The sequence below is a fragment of the Trichomycterus rosablanca genome, chromosome 4, assembly GCF_030014385.1.
Source record: "Trichomycterus rosablanca isolate fTriRos1 chromosome 4, fTriRos1.hap1, whole genome shotgun sequence".
Taxonomy (NCBI): Eukaryota; Metazoa; Chordata; class Actinopteri; order Siluriformes; family Trichomycteridae; genus Trichomycterus; species Trichomycterus rosablanca.
The window spans coordinates 55484663-55506395 of NC_085991.1; the positions used below are offsets into that span (position 1 = coordinate 55484663).

The window sequence follows — 21733 nt, forward strand, 5'->3', positions numbered from 1 at the left end:
GATTTATCCGTCACCAGACGCAATGCAAGCAATAGAGGGCTCAGGGCCTTGCTCAGGGGTCCAACGGTGGCAACCTGGCAGATGTGGGACCTGAACCTTCCCACGACTAGTCCTGTACCTTAAGTGTTGAGCTACCACTGCTCATTTTACACCGATCAGAATCCAGACTCCGGAGTCAGGGGGTGGTGTTCCTTATACCACTATAGTGACACCCACACTAGCGTCTGGATCAAAAAGAGGTCCGTGCTCCCGTTTATAAACTTTGGAGTGATGGCTTTTTTCTTTTTACCCAGAGGCCTCTAGGACCAAGGCGATGTACTATACTTACTATGCTTACTACACTTTCTCCATGAGGTCTGGGTTTCCCAACACACCTCGGCAGGGTGACCATTGTGCAGACAAACTAGCCCTATTTATATGGGCACAGAGAAAACGAGAAAGCAGCAGGTCACACGACATTACAGAACTTCATGTACTAACCAGTTGATTTTCAGTAAACCCACAGTCAGTACACACTATATGGCCAGAAGTATGTGGACACCAGTATGTTTTATGAATTAAAGTTGTGGCAAACGCAACTCCAAAAGGAAAACATCGGGCATCTCCCTGCTCCTCGTGATCACGATCCTGTGCCTGAGAGAACGACAGAATGTGCAAAGGAATTTATTTGCTCGTTTGCTAGAGGTGTTTTCACAACGATTTCAAGATGTAAAAAGCAAAAGAACAAGATCTTAACGTTTGTGCAACACCATTCAATGTAAATGCAGCTGATGTACCGGAGTGCATGCAGCTGGAGGTCATCGAACTTCAAAATAACTGTCTGTTACGTGCCAGGCACAGCAACATGGCCCGGCTAGAGTTCTACAAGCAAAATATAAGTGCTCAGGAATTTCCACATGTAAGGAAACGTGCACTTAAGATGGCATCAGTGTTTGGAACCACATACCACTGTGAGCAGTTCTTCTCAAGGCTGTCACTCGCAAAAAACCAACCGCGTTCAAGACTAACAGACATCAACTTGGAGAACCAGTTGCGTGTTGCCACGACGTCATCGCCCCCAGATATTCCACAGCTGGTCAAGACCAAACGTTCACAACCGTCACATTGAAATGATGATACGGTAAGTCTGAGATCAAATATAAACACTACATGCCATCAGCATCATGTATTTATAAAGCCCGTATTATTTGGCTGTATGTTGCGTCATTGTAGTATGTGGCCCGTGACCAGGTATGTAATTATTAAATTGGCCCCCAGTGGGTAAAAGGTTCCCCACCCCTGGTCATTATTTTCCAAACCTGAACTCAGTAGTTAGAAGGGTGTCCACATACTTTTGACCGTAAGGCTTACGTGCTGTAGCTCTGATGACCGCTAGATGGAGCCACATTCACACTCAGTGTTAAACTACAGCAGCAAAGCGGTTCGAACCCACAACACTCCTCACACGGTTTACTCATGTTCTGTCTGATGTTATCGATTATCGATATTTACCATTTATCATCAAATCGGACCGGAAATAAAGTAGAATATTACATACCATAGTATTCTGATACTTCTATACACTTCATGGTGTCGTAATTATTAAGTTAAGCTAACCGCAGCTCCATTAAAGCCATTACTTAAACACATTACATGCTTAAAACGTTCAGGCAACAGTTTAGGGAAGGTCATTGTGCATAAATTGAGCTCTATACAGACATTTTTGGATGAGTTTGGTGTTGAGGAACAACAGCTGAACACCATTGAGCACCGCTGGGATGAACTGGAACGTTTATTCAGAGCCAGACCTTCGTGTAACACCAGTACAAGACTGACTGGGCGCATAATCCCAGCAGACACACTGCCTAATCCGTTAAAAATTCCCCCAAAAGAGTCAAGCCGTGATAACTCTATTAACGGTACTGAAATGGGAAGTCGAACAAGCTCATGGTGAGGCGTCTACATACTTTTGATCATGCTGTGTGGATGTAAGTGTACCTCATGTGACCCCCCCAGTTGTCAGCTGATAAATTTCAGACGCTGTAATGACGCTAAACTTGATATGACGGAAAAGGGCCTTCCCAAACATATTGTGTTATGAGGTGGTCAGCAAAGGGAGTGAATACTTTTTCACACTTCTGTCCCTGCATGACCGCAACCCTACCATAAACCTAACAACAGAACAGAGCCCTCACCCTGAATCGGAACATCATCTGACCTCACAAATGCTGATTCACCTAAGTGGACTTTAGTATTCTCGGAAAACGCCTTTCCAGAGGAGTGGAGACTGTTATGGTCGCAAATCCATATTAGGCTAGTGCTCATGGTTTTGGAATGGGAGGCCCAACCAGCTCATTATCAGGTATTCTTTTCGTCTTTGGTCCAAACCTGGAATGCTGATTCATCTGAGCACAATACACGTTTCCACTGTGTGATGGTCCATCCTAGATGCCTCCGAGCCCAGAGAAGTCGCCGCCGCTTCTGGACAATCTTTTTTGCACAGTGAAGTCCCATGCCAGCCTGTGTGATTCTGTTTAACTCTGTTTTTAATCTTAATTAAACGAAACTGGACCTTCTAGGCTCACTGTGGCCCCTCGGTTGAGAACCTCTGGTGTGTTTATGGTCTGTTTGAGTAGTGAATGTTGACCTTAGCAGAAACGACAGCACGTGACTGAAGGTTTTCCTGAAAAACAGGGGCGTTACGGGGAAAAGAAGTGGTTCCTCAGCTCTTTCACTGGCAGAACTGATGAAAGAGCACTATCAGACACGTCCTGTCCTTTGTGAGGTCACACCAGCGGTTTGTGTAAGAGCGCCCACGTTTCCTCTCGGCCTTCACCAGATCAGGGGCGTGTTAACTCTCAACCGGCTCTCTGTTTTCCTTCTGATGTTTAAGGTTTGGGCTTCAGAGCTTTAACAGTGTGGGTGCGCCCGGTGTCTGACCTCTAGGACGTCCATCCTCACTATACAGTGCCCATTTCTCCTATAGGATGCCCATTCCTCCTATAGAACACCCACCTCGACTATAGGACGTCCATCCTGATTATAGGACATCCCACCTCGACTATAAGACGCCCACCTCGAGTATAAGACGCCCACCTCGTCTATAGGACGCCCACCTCGACTATAGGACGCCCACCTCGACTATAAGACGCCCACCTCGAGTATAAGACGCCCACCTCGTCTATAGGACGCCCACCTCGATTATAAGACGCCCACCTCGACTATAAGACGCACACCTCGAGTATAAGACGCCCACCTCGACTATAAGACGCCCACCTCGACTATAAGACGCCCACCTCGACTATAGGACGCCCACCTCGACTATAAGACGCCCACCTCGACTATAGGACGCCCACCTCGACTATAGGACGCCCACCTCGACTATAAGACGCACACCTCGAGTATAAGACGCCCACCTCGACTATAGGACACCCACCTCGAGTATAAGACGCCCACCTCGACTATAGGACGCCAACCTCGACTATAAGACGCCCACCTCGACTATAGGACGCCCACCTCGACTATAGGACGCCCACCTCGACTATAAGACGCCAACCTCGATTATAAGACGCCCACCTCGACTATAAGACGCCCACCTCGACTATAAGACGCCCACCTCGACTATAGGACGCCCACCTCGACTATAGGACGCCCACCTCGACTATAGGACGCCCACCTCGACTATAAGACGCCCACCTCGACTATAAGACGCCCACCTCGACTATAAGACGCCCACCTCGACTATGAGACGCCCACCTCGACAATAAGACACCCACCTCGACTATAGGCCGTCCACCTCGACTATAGGACACCCACCTCGACTATAAGACGTCCACCTTGACTATAGGACACCCACCTCGACTATAGGACGCCCACCTCCACTATAGGACGCCCACCTCCACTATAGGACATCCACCTCGACTATAGGACGCCCACCTCGAGTATAAGACGCCCACCTCGACTATAAGACGCCCACCTCGACTATAGGACGCCCACCTCCACTATAGGACGCCCACCTCGACTATAGGACGCCCACCTCGACTATAAGACGCCCACCTCGACTATAAGACGCCCACCTCGACTATAGGACGCCCACCTCGACTATAAGACGCACACCTCGAGTATAAGACGCCCACCTCGACTATAAGACGCCCACCTCGACTATAAGACGCCCACCTCGACTATAAGACGCCCACCTCGACTATAGGACACCTATAGGACGCCCACCTCGACTATAAGACGCCCACCTCGACTATAAGACGCCCACCTCGACTATAAGACGCCCACCTCGACTATAGGACGCCCACCTCGACTATAAGACGCACACCTCGAGTATAGGACGCCCACCTCGACTATAAGACGCCCACCTCGACTATAAGACGCCCACCTCGACTATAAGACGCCCACCTCGACTATAGGACGCCCACCTCGACTATAAGACGCCCACCTCGACTATAGGACGCCCATCTCGACTATAGGACGCCCACCTCGACTATAAGACGCCCACCTCGACTATAGGACGCCCACCTCGACTATAAGACGCCCACCTCGACTATAAGACGCCCACCTCGACTATAGGACGCCCACCTCCACTATAGGACGCCCACCTCGACTATAGGACGCCCACCTCGACTATAAGACGCCCACCTCGACTATAAGACGCCCACCTCGACTATAAGACGCACACCTCGAGTATAAGACGCCCACCTCGACTATAAGACGCCCACCTCGACTATAAGACGCCCACCTCGACTATAGGACACCCACCTCGACTATAGGACGCCCACCTCGACTATAAGACGCCCACCTCGACTATAAGACGCCCACCTCGACTATAAGACGCCCACCTCGACTATAAGACGCCCACCTCGACTATAAGACGCCCACCTCGACTATAGGACGCCCACCTCGACTATAAGACGCACACCTCGAGTATAGGACGCCCACCTCGACTATAAGACGCCCACCTCGACTATAAGACGCCCACCTCGACTATAAGACGCCCACCTCGACTATAGGACGCCCACCTCGAGTATAAGACGCCCACCTCGACTATAGGACGCCCACCTCGACTATAAGATGCCCACCTCGACTATAGAACGCTCACCTCGAGTATAAGACGCCCACCTCGACTATAGGACGCCAACCTCGACTATAAGACGCCCACCTCGACTATAGGACGCCCACCTCGACTATAGGACGCCCACCTCGACTATAGGACGCCCACCTCGACTATAAGACGCCCACCTCGACTATGAGACGCCCACCTCGACAATAAGACACCCACCTCGACTATAGGCCGTCCACCTCGACTATAGGACACCCACCTCGACTATAAGACGTCCACCTTGACTATAGGACACCCACCTCGACTATAGGACGCCCACCTCCACTATAGGACATCCACCTCGACTATAAGACGCCCACCTCGACTATAAGACGCCCACCTCGACTATAAGACGCCCACCTCGACTATAAGACGTCCACCTCGACTGTAGGACGCGCACCTCGACTGTAGGACGCCCACCTCGACTATAGGACGCCCACCTCGACTATAAGACGCCCACCTCGACTATAGGACGCCCACCTCGACTATAAGACGCCCACCTCGACTATAGGACGCCCACCTCGACTATAGGACGCCCACCTCGACTATAGGACGCCCACCTCGACTATAAGACGCCCACCTCGACTATAGGACACCCACCTCGACTATAAGACGCCCACCTCGACTATAGGACGCCCACCTCGAGTATAAGACGTCCACCTCGACTATAGGACTATAGGACTATAGGACTAAAGACAAGTGTTAGTACATGATGGTGAATAGATGGTACAATGGTTCATGAGGTAGTGACATGTTGTACATTAGCAGCGTAAAATTGGCAATGCCGATAAGGTGCCTAAAAAGTAAATAAGGTGCAAAAATACAAGTAAGGTGCAGAAATTACTTGTGCAGTTCCAGGAGGTGTGCAAAAAATGCAAGTAACATAATCAATACAGTTCAGTGTGTGGCAGCAGAACATTTCCGGAGGAAATTGTTACAGTACTGAATTGAGGAGTCTGATTGCTTGAGGGATAAAACTGTTACACAGTCTGGTTGTGTTAGTCCGGATGCTGCGGTATCGTCTCCCAGACGGGAGCAGAGTAAAAAGTCCATGTGATGGGTGGGTTGGATCGTCCACGATGCTGAGAGCTTTGCGGATGCAGCGGGTGTTAAAAATGTCCGTGAGAGATGGAAGAGCGACCCCGATGATCTTTTTAGCTGTCCTCACTACTCGCTGGAGAGTCCTGCGGTCCGACGCAGTACAATTTCCGAACCAGACAGTGATGCAGCCGCTCAGGATGCTCTCGATCGTTCCTCTGTAGAACGTGGTGAGAATGGGGGGTGGCAGATGAGCTTTCCTCAGTCTTCTCAAAAAGTAGAGACGCTGCTGGGCTTTCTTGCTGATGGAACTGGTGTTGAGGGTCCAGGTGAGATTCTCCTCCAGATGAACACCGAGAAATTTGGTGCTCTTGACGATCTCAACAGATGAGCCGTCGATGTGCAGTGGGGAGTGGTCCCTTAGTGTCTTTCTAAAGTCAATGACCATCTCTTTGGTTTTATCCACATTCAGAGACAGGTTGTTGACTTGGCACCAGTCCGTTAGATGTTGTATCTCCTCTCTGTACGCTGACTCATCGTTGTTGCTGATGAGTCCCACCACAGTTGTGTCGTCTGCAAACTTAACGATGGAATTCGAGCTGTGCATTGCTGTACAGTCGTGCGTAAGCAGAGTAAACAGCAGTGGACTGAGCACACAGCCTTGGGGAGCGCCGGTGCTCAGTGTGGTGGTGCTGGAGGTGTTCTTACCGATCCGGACGGACTGAGGTCTCTCAGTCAAGAAATCCAGGATCCAGTTGCAGAGAGAGGTGTTCAGGCCCAGCGTGCTCAGCTTTCCAATTAGATGCTGAACAATGATGGTGTTGAATGCTGAGCTAAAGTCTATGAAAAGATGCTCACCTCGACTATAAGACGTCCACCTCGACTATAAGACGTCCACCTCGACTATAGGACGCCCACCTCGACTATAGGACGCCCACCTCGACTATAGGACGTCCACCTCGACTATAGGACGCCCACCTCGACTATAAGACGTCCACCTCGACTATAGGACGTCCACCTCGACTATAAGACGCCCACCTCGACTATAGGACACCCACCTCGACTATAAGACGCCCACCTCGACTATAGGACGCCCACCTCGACTATAGGACGTCCATTTGAGTCCTGCTGAGTCTGGTTTCTCTCAAGGTTCCTTCCTGTAATTTTAAGGGTTTTTTTCCTGCCCCTGTCGCCCTCGGCTGCTCAGCAGGGGGTTTTGAGATGATTGTATAAAGCGCTAGACAAATAAACGTGACTTGACTTGATGTGGAAGGTTTTCTACAAATATCATGACCTACGTTCTCGTCCAGTTGGCTCCAGTGTTCCGTTGTTCTGTTGTTTTTTGGAAGCTCATCCCGTTATCCTGGTGTTTAGGACCTCATGTGGGGAACGCACTGGGAGAGAGGAACGCCCCGGCAGCGTTCCCGTTTCCCGAGATGAGTCACGCTCGTAAATCGAGGTCTCCACTTGTCAGGGGTCGGCAAACAGGATGGAAAGTTCTGTCCTCCTTCCAAGAACTTGGTTTGTCCTCAGAAGGGTTTGTTTATTAGTGTTCTTGTAGCTTGGGTGGAATATCAGGTGTGTGGGGATTTGTCCCGGTTTCTCTTTAGCGAGGCGTGTCCTCACCCGTCCGTCACAGGAACGTCCAGAATTCCTGTTAACCTAAAAACAAACCACATAAGCCGGTCGGCTGGGCGCCCCCTAGTGCCTGCAGTGGGCAAAATCAGCCACTAGTCTGCTGGGTGGGAAAAGATGGGACTCAAAACTGGGCGGGGCCTTCGAGGCTGGTTAGTAGCCCAAGTGCAGAAGTGGAGGAACGTGGAGATCAGGGCGTGACTCTCCATGCGCTAGACCGACCTCACGCCCCGATCCACCGAAGTACGGGCGAATAAGAATGGGTCGAAGGAGGGCGTGTCAGGAGAATATACCCTCCTCAGTACACCATCGGGGTCTCCAGCAGAGGAAGAGGAACTGGCTACGACTAAGAACAAGGGAGAAAATGCAGGAACCCAGGCTGATCTTCTCCTGTTGAGTAGGTGCTGAGCTCCAGCTTCTGTTTGTGGTTCTTCTGGTGGTTTCTGACGTCTCCACAAACACGGAATTATAATAAAATAAATAAATTGATGAGTGGTTTGTTTGTTTAGATGCTTATGCAGTACAGCTGGGTAAACTGGTTCTGTAAACTGGTTACTGAGTGAAGAAGCTGGGGGTGTTCTGGGGTACCATCACACCCAAACCTCTGAACGTTCCTCCTGGGTCCCTCCCGGGTTCCTCTCTGATTTACAGCTCCTCTCAGCTCCTCTGTTGTCCTTGGCTGGTATAAGCAGATTCCTTCAGCAGCTCCCTCATGGTTTCCTGTTTTTAATCTTGACCCCGGCACCTGAGGGACGTCCGGCTCTGGAGCTCAGGAGGCTTCCTCAGAAACGACAAGTTAATAATATACTGTAATACACTCATGTACATGCCTTTACTGGTCAGGGTCACAGTGGGTCACAGGGTACAAGGCACGAGTACAGTCCACCATGGGACTTCACATTGTCACCCGTTCACACAGTCACTCATTTATTTACATGTAGGCTGCAATCTAGAGCAGCCAATCCACCTAACGCAGGTTTTTGGAGGAGTACCTGATTACAACGCCATAAAGTAAACGCCCCCTGTCTGATTAACCCTGCTACTGCATATTATGATTTCAATTAACATTTAGATTGTACTGACTGTACTAACAGTAGGTAACAGTATGATGGCAGTAGGGTAATAGTAGGGTAACAGCATGGTAACAGTAGGGTAACAGTAGGGTAACAGTAGGATGGCAGTAGGGTAACAGTATGGTTGCTGTACGGTTCTATATGGTTCTGTACGGTTCTGTATGGTTCTGTTTAGTACTATATGGTTCTGTACGGTTCTGTATGGTTCTGTTTAGTACTATATGGTTCTGTACGGTTCTGTATGGTTCTGTACGGTTCTGTATGGTTCTGTTTAGTACTATATGGTTCTGTACGGTTTTGTATGGTTCTGTACGGTTCTGTATGGTTTTGTTTAGTACTATATGGTTCTGTACGGTTCTGTATGGTGTTGTTTAGTACTATATGGTTCTGTACGGTTCTGTATGGTTCTGTACGGTTCTGTACGGTTCTGTACGGTTTTGTTTAGTACTATATGGTTCTGTACGGTTCTGTATGGTTCTGTACGGTTCTGTATGGTTTTGTTTAGTACTATATGGTTCTGTACGGTTCTGTATGGTTCTGTACAGTTCTGTATGGTTCTGTACGGTTCTGTATGGTTCTGTATGGTTCTGTTTAGTACTATATGGTTCTGTACGGTTTTGTATGGTTCTGTACGGTTCTGTATGGTTTTGTTTAGTACTATATGGTTCTGTAAGGTTTTGTTTAGTATTATATGGTTCTGTACGGTTCTGTACGGTTCTGTATGGTTCTGTACGGTTCTGTATGGTTCTGTACGGTTTTGTACGGTTCTGTATGGTTCTGTACGGTTTTGTACAGTTCTGTATGGTTCTGTACGGTTTTGTACAGTTCTGTATGGTTCTGTACGGTTCTGTATGGTTCTGTACGGTTCTGTACGGTTCTGTACGGTTCTGTACAGTTCTGTATGGTTCTGTACAGTTCTGTTTAGTACTATATGGTTCTTATTTAGGTTACATGTGGATCCAGTAGTTGAGTTGGGCGTTTGGACCCTCAGTGTAGAGCAGAACCGGTTCCTCTCTGTAATTAAAGCTACAGGGTTCCACCTTAAACCCCGGCGCCGGTTCCTGATCCCCCGAGAGCTGCTGTAACACTGATAATCTTTATGTGTTTATAACAATGGTGTGTTGGGAGTGCCGGTGCTGGTGCCTCCACAGATTCAGGTTTACTTTAAGGGTGGAGCAGCACAGACGACTCAGACGGGCACAGATCTGAGCACCAGCGTGTTTTGTTTAGGAGGGGGGGGGGGGGGGGGTGCCAACGTGGACGAGTTGAGCTGTGATGTGTGAACCATCTCTTCCCTCTCTAAAGCTTTTAATACCAGACCTCAGACGTCTTTAGCAACGTACAATTGTGTGAGAAAGCAATGCGAGCATTCCAGGGTTAAGGGCCACGCTGAGGGGCCCAATTAGCAGCCATCAGCAATTTTTTGATTAATAGTTTAGCACCATAACCGATAAATTATTACTGCCTGACCTGCTCCTATAGTAAATAGAATCACATGGACTCTGGAGCGCTTCAGAAAAACCCTGGTCAGTAAACACGGCTCACCGCTGCATCTACATCATGTTTTCTGGGCCAAAGTAGGAAAGGACCTTCCCTAATGTTACCAAAACGTTCCAACTCCAGCGTCTGAGGGGGAAACACTCGTTCTGGTGCAACACCAGGCTTCCCTCGAGTCCAAATCACTGCTGTCTGTTTCTAATTTACATTGTTTTACTGTCCAGACTTTTCTGGAGTGGGTTTGGAATAACGGAACACATGATGCACACACACACACACACACACACACACACACAAACACAAACACACACACACACACACACACACACACACAGAGTAAAATAATAGCCTAAATAAACCATCATGTTTTAGGACTTTAGTAATGAGGTTTACGGTGGTATATAAATACAGCCGGGCGTGTCCATGTGTCATTCTGATTCATGGGGTTCACAACAAGTTATGAGTCACAGTCTGGCAGGAATGTAGGGACGTCTGAAGCACTGTGAACATGACCACCTTTGACTGGTCAGTCAACTGTTCCATTAAACACGTCCTCACAGCCAATAAATCTCAAGAACTCAATACATGATCCAAAACGAACCAGAGAAGAGACCTGCAGCTTTGAACCTTGAGTTGAAGGGCTGTGCTTCATTCCAAACCATTTTTTAGTCATATCCAATTCCCCTGGTTAACACAGGGATCAGTATAGCGTACGGAGAGTCACGCACTGCTCTCTGTTATTCACCGTCTCTGTGCAGCACCTCGACCAGCCAGCGGAGGTCACAATTACGGCCCACTTTCAGACATTCAGACATGGTAGCAGAGCTGAGACTCTGAGATCTTACTGCTCCTATTAGATGTGAAGGGACCTGGCATGCTCCAACTAGATGGGACCGGCCCTGGTCCTGGAGGAACGTTGTTTCGTTTCAGTATGTACTTGTATAGAGCTGAAATGACAATAAAGCCTCTCGACCTCTCTTGAGAGGAGAAGTTCTTCGTGAAATGGTTCCTCCTTCTCATGAAAAGAAAAGTTTGTATTTGATCCAGAGCTTCAGGGTTTGGTTTCCAAAAAAAGATCCATCTGATCCTGAAGATCCATCTGATCCTGAAGAACCTTCTGGTTTTGGTTCCTAAAGAAGCTGTTTGAGGTTGTAAAGAATGTTAAATATTTATTTTAGTTGTTTGTGTAACCAAGATTGTTCTTTAGAAACCCCAGACTGAGAGCGTTGTTAGGGAAGTGAATGTGGTTCCTCCAGGGTTTCCCCTAACAAAACGAGAGGCGGTCATGAACTGGGATGAACGTCTTTCCACCCACACGTGTATTCATGAGGATATTTTCTACATGAGTCCATGTGAGGAGACGTTACACCCTGTTTAACATCTAAAACCCAGATGTTCTTCTCCAGGCTGCAGCTTTCAGAACTCTCTAAATGCTCTTGTATAAGTCCTGATGGGTTTGTGCTGGGGTTGTTGGTGTTTCTTGTCCAGAGCTTTCCTAACAGCACTGTGATGGTATACAGTCTGAGCAATTAAGGGTTAAGGGCCTTGCTCAAGGGCCCAACAGTGGCAACCAGCAGTGGTGGGGCTTGAACCAGTGACCTTCTGATTACTAGTCCAGTTTCTTAACCACTAGGCTACAACTGAAAAGTTGATGGAATGTTGGAGTTCCAGTGTCTGAAAAGTTCCACAGTGAGCAGGTGAGTCGGTACCAGGTGAGGGAATCATGATCGGGTATAAAAGGATCCACCTGGATCAGGATCGGTCTGTACAAGCAGTGATGGGGCGTGGCTCACCACTGGGTTCCAAACTTCAGGAGAGAATTTGCATTGAGAGATTTCTCAATGCAAGATTATGAATAATTGAGGTCTTTTAACATCTACTGTACATGATATTGTGGAAGGATTCAGGTAGCCGGAAACCACTATTAAATATAAGTGACCTTCGGGCTCTCAGAGAGCATCAGGAGCTCTTCAGAAAACCGTTGTTGCTTAACACAGGCCGCCACTGCACTAAGAAACACAACCTGTAACTCTACTCAATTCTTCACAGAAACACCTCAGAGTTCTCTGGGTTTGAGCTCATCTCAGATGGACCGACAGTGGAACAGTGGACGTGTGTGCTCTGGGTGGACGACCATCCAGACTGTTATCAGCGAAAGCTGCCAAAGCAAACGTCTGCCATGGTACGAGGGTGCATCAGGTTCTGTTGACCGAGTTGGACATTCCGTTCCCTCAGCATGAGCGTTAGCTATGAAGATCTCCTCCACTGCTCTGAGGAAACGTTCAGATTAATGTGGAGAACAAAAGGGTAGACCATATGGGACCAGGAAGAGGGTCTATTTATGTATAACGAAGTTGAGCAGGTTCATGAGATCGTTAATATACGTTAAAGAATAACGATGTTGGCGATCGGCCACTGGTGTTCCTCAGCTTCCTTCCTCTCCTCTGTTTTGCTAACATGGTTACGGTATAGAAACATTATTGGTGGTGGTTGGTGGACGCTTTCATCCAGAGGGACTTCCTCAGGAACTTCCAAGAGGTGTCCACATACTTCTGGCCATATAGTGAAGGATGTTTTGATCCTCAGTGGTGGAAGAAATGATGCTGAACCTCTCAGCGGTGAATCAGGCTCACACCCTCTGGAACGAAGCCGCTTCAGATGGTCCACACCCACACCCACTCATACTCGGTCAGGATGATTTCATGTGGAGCACTAAGCCCTGTTCATCATCTGAAACCTTGACGTTCTTCTCCAGGCTGCAGTTGGCAGGACAGCGTATGGACTGGAGATCTACCTCCCAGAACTCCACTTCACACTGATGTTCCTCTAGGAAGCGTTCAGCAGGAGGATCTTCAGTGGGTTCATGTTTACCATCGACCTTCACTTGATCACCCAGAACGATGATGAAACTGGATTGAGGCGGTTTATCCCATTCTTCACTGCAGACCTCAAGAGCGTCTGTGATCTGGTCTTCAGGTCTCCTGTCAGATGTTTGATGAGGTTTAAATCTGGGCTTTGGCTGGGACATTCAAGGACTTCCAGAGACCCTGAAACCCCTCCAGTGTTGTTTTGGCTGTGTGCTTCGTGTCATTGGCGTGTGTTCTGGAGGAGGATGTTCTTCCAGGAACATACAGAACTGGAACCATCATCCACGCACACATTCATACAGAACTGGAACTGGCAGAAAACCAGTCTGGTCCAAGTCTGGCATCAAGTCTGTGAGGAAGAGACAGTGATCAGTAGGAACACGTCCACCTGGAGTGAACTATTCCATAACTGAGTCACGCCCAGATCCCCAGGGCATGTGGGCACATGTTCCATAACTGAGCCACGCCATGATCTCCTGGCCAGATGGGCACATACAGTATTCCATAACTGAGCCATGCCCCGATATCCAGGGCAGGTGGGAACATATTCCATAACTGAGCCACGCCCCTGATCTCTACGGAAGATGGGTTCTGTCTCTTTCTGTTATGAGTGACATGAAGTTGTTTTTCCAGATTTGGACATTCCAGAAGTTCCAGATGTTCCCAGTGCAGTACTCTGGAAGACTCAGATGGAACATATTTCTATATCAGTAATAATAACTCAGACTGAACCCCGGGGATGAATCACATTCCTGGCAGAGACAGGAAACTGGCGACCAGGACCCAGGATTATAAATCAAAAATATGTGGACGGTTATAAACCAGAGGACACACGAACATCTGGAGTCCTGATATTTCCTGCTATAATAACCCACTATTCATTAGAAAGCTTCATACTGGTTAATTACACTGGTCATACTGGCTGAGCATCTTCATCACACTGGCTTTGTTATGTAAGAGCAGATCTGGAGGATTAAAGGTCTCATCTAGACGTCTGAGGAACCATCAGTCATAATAAAAATATCGGGACGCCCCTCTAATTACTGAATCCACGTGTTTCAGCCACAACAGTCACTAACAGCTGTCATTATTGTCATTGTTTTTCTGACTTCATGCAGCAACAGTTTAGGGAAGGTCCTGTCCTGTTCCAGCATTACATGAAGAAAACTCCTCTGGTCTCCAGTCTTCTCAGAAGAGCGGCTGTTGTTCCAGCTGGAAAGATCACATTTGTTTTTGAAATGGGACGTCCGACACACTCACGGTCAGGCGTCCACATAGTTTTGGCCACATGGGGTAAGATCAAATAAATCAATAAATAATATCAAAATACAATATTAATAACAATAAAAAATTATAAAATACTACTACTAATAATAATAACAACAAAAAATATAATAACATAAATAACATAAACAATAAATAACTTGTAATAATGATAATAATTATAATAATAAAAACTATAATAAATAATAATAATAATAATAATAAGTAATTTGTAATAAAAAATAATAATAATAAAAACTATAATAATAAATAATAATAAAAACTATAATAATAATAATAATAAATAACATTAATAATAATCAATAATTTATAATAATAATAATAATAATAATAACTCTAATAACAATTAAATAATAATAATAAAAACTATAATAATAATAATAGTAATAATAATGATAATAAATAATAAAAAAAAATAATAAAAAAAACTATAATAATAATACAAATAATAAAAACTATAATAATAATAATAAAAAAATAAAAAATAATAAAAAATAATACAAATAATAAAAACTATAATAATAATAATAATAATAATAATAACAATAATAACAACAACAAATATACTATTACTACAACTACTACTACTAACTGATTCAAAATTTATTAATGTCACATGTGTGATGCTCCGTGATGGATTGGAACTGGATTGGTCCTGGGTGTGTTAATGTCTTGCACTTAGTGCCATATCCACCGCGACCCTGATCGAGATGAAGCGGTTAATAAAAGTAAAAATGAATGAATGAACGTGGTCACGATATTAAAAGATGAATAAATAATAATAATAATAGTCAGTAGATCTGAGTGGAAGAGGAAGAGTATAAAGGTTCTGGCTTTGTTTTGGAGGGGCTGTTCCTCCTCCTCCTCCTCCTCTCACTGGGTTCCTCCGCTCCGGTGAAGAACACCCCAGAGTGATCATGGATGCGCACCAGCCTGCACCCCTGAATGACTCGGATTATGACTATGACTATAGGGAGTATTACAGCTCGGACGCGCTGACGGATTTCGGACCGTGTGAGAAGCACCATGTGAAGAAGTTCGGCCGCTCCGCGCTGCCCGTCTTCTACTCGCTCGCATGCGCACTCGGGCTCATGACCAACGCGCTCCTCGCGCTGGTGTTCGTCCGGTGTAGGCGCGCGCGGAGGCCGATGCCCGCGTGCTCGGTGTGCGCGGACCTGCTGCTCAGCGGCACGCTCCCGTTCTGGGCGGTGTACGCGGCGCGCGACTGGATCTTCGGCTGGCACGCGTGCAAGACGGTCACGGTCGCGTACGTGGTGGCGCTGTACGCCGGTAACCTGTCCCTGGCGTGCACGGTGCTGCGGATCTACCTGGACGGCGCGTGCGCCCTGGGGTGCCTGGGGCGCCTGGGTGGGCGCAGGTGCGACGCCACGTGGTGCGCGTGCGTGTGGCTGCTGGCCGCGCTGGCCGCCGCGCCGCACCTGAACCACGTGGAGGCGCGTCACTTCCACGGCGAGGACGTGTGCACCTACCACTACGAGCACGCGTACGGGTGGAGGATCTACGTCCGCTGCCAGCTCATCCTGCTCGGGTTCGTGGTGCCATTCGTCGTCGCGCTGGTCGCCGCCCTCCTGGTGTGGCGCGGGAGCGCAGGCGGCGCCCGGAGGCTCGCGTCGGGACTCGCGGGCGTCTTGCTCCTGCTGTGGTTCCCCTACACGGTGGTGAACGTGCTCCACCTGCTGCAGGAGCTCCACCTCATCTCCGAGTGCGGCGCCAGCATCCACCTGGACTTCGCCGTCCAGACCACCGAGAGTCTGGCCTTCACGCGCGTCTTCGTGAACCCCCTGGCGTACGCGGTCCTGGACAGGAGGACCAGGAGGGCGCTGACGGACTGGTGCGGGGTGCCGCGCGAGTACCTGCTCCGGGACTCGGACGCCGCCCACAGTGACTCGGGCGACGAGGCCGCCGTGGAGTTGCGGGCGCTCCAGAATTTCAGCAACCCGGAGTACGAGAGAGGCTGTGCTGAGAGGGAGGGGCACTTCCTACCTCATGCCACCTGAAATCACGTGAGGTCCCGGCCTGGGGTCGGGGCCCGAGCTGGAGGGGCCCCTGAGTGTCTATAGTCACAGCTCCTGATTACTGACTGTAGCTGCTCCTCTGGCGCACTTCATCTCCTCCTGAACCTCATTCATCCATGACAAAAGACACCCACTGACCCGATGGTTTAGGTGGTATGAGTGTTATTCTGGTGTGAGTGCAGCAGGTACAGCAGTGTTGTTGGGAGTCTTAAAGCCTGTAATTATATTTATTACGTTTCTAGAGACGTTCAGAGAGAAGCGAGCGGCACAACATCACTGAGACGCAGACGCCGGATTGTTTTATTGCTTCATCAAGACGTAGTTTGGTGTGGAACTCCAGTGGGCTGCACCGAACTCCGACCGCAACCCAATAATCAAATAATAACATTATTTTTTCTTACAAAATGTTCATTTTAAACCAACAAATAACACAATGTTTTTTATTATTCTTGATTATTTTTAATTGTTTTTATTACGTTTCTATAATTTTTAAATGAACAAATAACTTATAATTATAAACTTTCATTTATTCACTGTCTTAACCGCTTATCCAATCAGGGGTGGTGGGGGGTGGGGGTGCTGGAGCCTATCCCAGCTTTTCAATGGGCGCAAGGCACACAGTAACACCCTGGACAGGGCGCCAGTCCATCACAGGGCACACACACACACACACACACACACACACACACACACATTCACCTATAGTGCAGTTCAGTGTCTCCAGTTAACCTGACTGCATGTTTTTGGACTGTGGGAGGAAACCGGAGCTCCCGGAGGAAACCCACTCAAACAAGGGGAGAACATGCAAACTCCACACAGAAAGGACCCGGACCGCCCCCCTGGGGATCGAACCCAGGACCTTCTTGCTGTGAGGCGACAGCGCTACCCACTTAGTCACCGTGCCGCCCACAATTATAAACTTAACTTATAAAAATAATTTTATATATTGAATCAAGAAATAAAATGTTTTTAAATTTCATACATCAAATTAAGGAATAATAAAATGTTTTAAAAATTATTTTAGATTTGAAATAGTTTTGTTTTTATTTTAATATTTTTTTTTCATAATTTTAATTTAACAAGTACTGTTTTTTAAAAGTTAGTTTTATATATTAAATCAAGAAATATAATGTTTTAAAATGAATTATATATATTAAATAAAAAATTTTTTTAAATTTATTTTATATAATAAATTATTTGTGTAATAAAAATGTTTTTTTAATTTTTTATATATTAAATCAAGAAATAATACAATGTTTTAAAGTAGTTGTATATATTAAATTATTTTAGATTTTAAATAGTTTCTTTAAATAATTTTTTCATAATTTTAAACCAAGAAATAATATTTTTAAAAAGTCAATCTTATATATTAAATTAAAAAATAATAAAAAGTTTTTATTTAGATTTTAAATCAACATTTTTTGTATTTTAAATTAACAAATAATAAATTAATTATTTTTATGTTTATATATTATATGTGTTTTTTTTATATTGTAAATTTTAAATAAAGAAATAATAAATAAGAAGATATTTAATGACAGGAGTGAAAGTTTTAGGGGTTCTTATACTTATACCACCAAAATTTTACTTACAAAACTCTACACATGAAATTCTGTTCATGTCACTTAATAACGTGAATAAAGATTTTACACAGTTTAATGTAGTTTGACCTTTGACCTCTATAGAATAAAATAATTATTTTATTTATTTTGGTTCTTTGCGGCTCTTTTCAGATCTTTTCTCTAACTGAAGCTTCATTGTGACCTCAGGAAATAATAAATAAAAACCTTATTTATTAAGCTTTCTAAGCTCTCCAGGACTCCCGGCAGTCCTAAATCTATTAAATATTAGTTTCTTTGGCCCCTCTGTGTTGAGTGTGGCCCCTGTGTGGCCCCTGCTCTGTCATTGTTTTTCTTCTGTTTGTATCTCCACATGTTCTCATGGCTTCTCTGTTCCTGTACTGATGATACTGATGATACCTTCACGTCTCAGCTGGTGTCTCCTCACGTCTGGTAGATCATCATCAGTCTGAGATCTCACTGTGGTCCATGATGAGATCCTGCAGGTTCCTCCTCTACAACATCAAGAAGATTTGACTGTTCCTCCCTATGGAAGCCTCTCAGGTTCTTGTCCAGTCAGTGGTCATCTCGAAGCTGGACGAGTGGAACTCCCTCCTGACAGGAGCCAATAAAGCTAAACACTTGAGGCAAACCCATGTGAGGAGAACATAACAAACTCCACACTTACCACAGGCAAAGCTCTGTAGCCACTCTGTGGCTGCGGCACAGACCTGCCCAAAATAATAAATAAATAAATAAATGTATAAATCAATCACTGAAGCAGCGTTAATATAAATAATTATTAATTCATTCAATTATTAAATAAATAAGAAAATAAACATAAATCATTGGACTGTGATTACAGATATTATAGGTGCATTTTAATATCAGAAACATAATTCCAAAAGAAGTTGGGACAGAAGAAAAAAACATTAATGAAAACTTGGGGTGTAACGTCGAGGCCTGTCATTCCCACTTCAACCAGCAGAGGGACACACACACACACACACACACACACACACACACACACACACACACACACACACACACACACACACAGAGAGTTAGTAGTTCTGTTGGAGTCCTGGCGAACAATAAACCCAGTTTAAAACCTTTGGGATGAATTTAACTCAGACTGAGAGCCAGAACTTCTTTTCTAATTTAATTATATTAAATTAAGAAATAATAAAATGTTTTAAAATTAATTTTATATATTAAATTAAGAAATATTAAAATGTTTTTATTTTATTTTATATATTAAATTAAGAAATAATAAAATGTTTTTAAAATAATTTTACATTTTAAATAGTTTGGGTTTTCTTATAATTTTTTCATAATTTGAAATCAACAAATAATATTACATTTTTTTTATATATTAAATCAAGAAATACTTTTTAAATTAACAAACAATAAATTGTTTAAAGAAATTTAAAGATTAAGATTTTAAATCAACATTTTTTTTGTATTTTAAATTAACAAATAATAGAATACTTACGGCAGTCCTAAACCTATTAAATATTAGTTTCTTTGGCCCCTCTGTGTTGAGTGTGGCCCCTGTTGTGTACTTGGTCCTCTTCTGTTTGTATCTCCACATGTTCTCATGGCTTCTCTGTTCCTGTACTGATGATAGTGATGATAGTGATGAAAGTGATGTTACCTTCACGTGAAACATCCAGGTGCATTTTTATATCAAAAGCACAATTCCAAAAAAGTTGGGACAGAAGGAAAAACATAAATAAAAGCCTACAATGTAACGTCGAGGCCTGTCATTCCCACTTCAACCAGCAGAGGGAGACACACTCAACTCAACCTCAAAAGAAGCTTTACTGGCATGATAAATAAGGACATTCGTATTACCAAAGCTCAGCTACAGAGAAATAATAACAATAACAATAAGAACAAATATATACAGAACAGTTACATGTGCAAAAAATATAAAATAGAATAAAATTTTAATAAAAACAGTGCAAAATAATAACAATAAAAATGTGACATTTACAATAATGAGGTAAGAGGTGTGTGTGTGTGTGTGAGACATGGTCACCCACTGTCCCTCACCTGGTGGCAGGTGTGTGTGTGTGTGTGTGTGTATTTATTTATTTTACCCGACTGCATCCAAGGAGAGCACGTCACCGTACACGCCCTCCTCCTCTCGCCCCTGCATTCTGCACAGGCGTCTCTTCCACCAATCAGGGTCCTTACACAGCGTATGAAGACCCGCCCACCCACACATAGTGCAGATACGGTGGGGATTAGTATCTGCTGCAGGCACTGCCAAGTATGCCCGCCCAGAATCTCGGCGCTGGTGTGCTAGCGGAATATCTCGCTGCGCCACCTGGGTTCACTTCGGTTTGAAATAGGGACGGCACAAGGAGCACTATGGGTAGCGCTGGTGCCTCACAGCAAGGAGGGTCTGGGTTCGATTCCCAGGTGGAGCGGTCAGGATGTGGGCGCTCCGAGGTGTTTCCTCCCACAAGTCCAAAGACCTGCAGTCTGGTCAACTGGCGCTACTGGAAATGACCCTGATTTCCAGTACGGGCGGATAAGAAGGGATCGGTGGAGGGAGGGCATGTCAGGAGAACATACCAACATACCATAGTGAAGTGAACTAGAAATAGAAAATTGGCACTGACTGTGGAACTACCTGTTTTAGCATTCCAGTTAATCTTAGATTAATGTAGGCATCTGTTTCTCGTTCCTGTGATTACATAAATAAAGATCTGATCATTAGATTAGATTAGATTCAACTTTATTATCATTACACAAGTACAAGTACAAGGCAACGAAATGCAATAAGCAGAAAGTGCAGGATGTACAGTATCTACGATATACATTATTTACAGTGGGTAAACAGCAGTGATATGAACAAAATCTATAAACTACACTATAAACAAGATATGTAGCTAAAAACAATATACATATTAAGGTGCAGATTAAAATGAAGGTGCTATGCAGGTTAAAGTGATTAAGGTGCTATGGACACGATCAAGGAATGTATATGTGAAAGCATGGTGAACAGATGTACACAGTATACAGTGAGGAAAATACTGTAAGTATTTGATACACTGTTGATTTTGCACGTTTTCCCACCTACAAAGAATGGAGAGGCTGTAATTTTTATCGTAGGGACACTTCAACTGTGAGAGACAGAATCTAAAAAAAAATCCAGATAATCACATCGTATGATTTTTAAATAATTAATTTGCATTTTATTGCATGAAATAAGTATTTGATACAATGGAAAAACAGAACTTAATATTTGGTACAGAAACCCTTACACAAGGTCAGACGTTTCCTGTAGTTCTTGACCAAGTTTGCACACACTGCAGCAGGGATGTTGGCCCACTCCTCCATACAGATCTTCTCCAGATCTTTCAGGTTTCGGGGCTGTCGCTGGGCAACATTGAGTTTCGGCTTCCTCCAAAGATTTTCTATTGGGTTCAGGTCTGGAGACTGGCTAGGCCACTCCAGGACCTTGAAATGCTTCTTACGGAGCCACTCCTTAGTTGCCCTGGCTGTGTGTTTCGGGTCATCATCATGCTGGAAGATCCAGCCACGACCCATCTTCAATGCTCTTACTTAGGGAGGTTGTTGGCCAAAATCTCACGATACATGACCCCATCCATCCTCCCTTCAATACGGTGCAGTCGTCCTGTCC

The 21733-nt window shown here is 45.4% G+C and overlaps 1 protein-coding gene across 1 annotated transcript; it reads left to right on the forward strand.

The window, feature by feature from the left end:
- The first annotated feature begins 15397 nt into the window (after positions 1 to 15397).
- Positions 15398 to 16498, forward strand: LOC134312026 (atypical chemokine receptor 2). The gene has a single exon (XM_062993669.1). It carries the CDS (start codon positions 15398 to 15400, stop codon positions 16496 to 16498), a length of 1101 nt encoding a protein of 366 aa, XP_062849739.1.
- The last annotated feature ends 5235 nt before the right edge of the window (positions 16499 to 21733 follow it).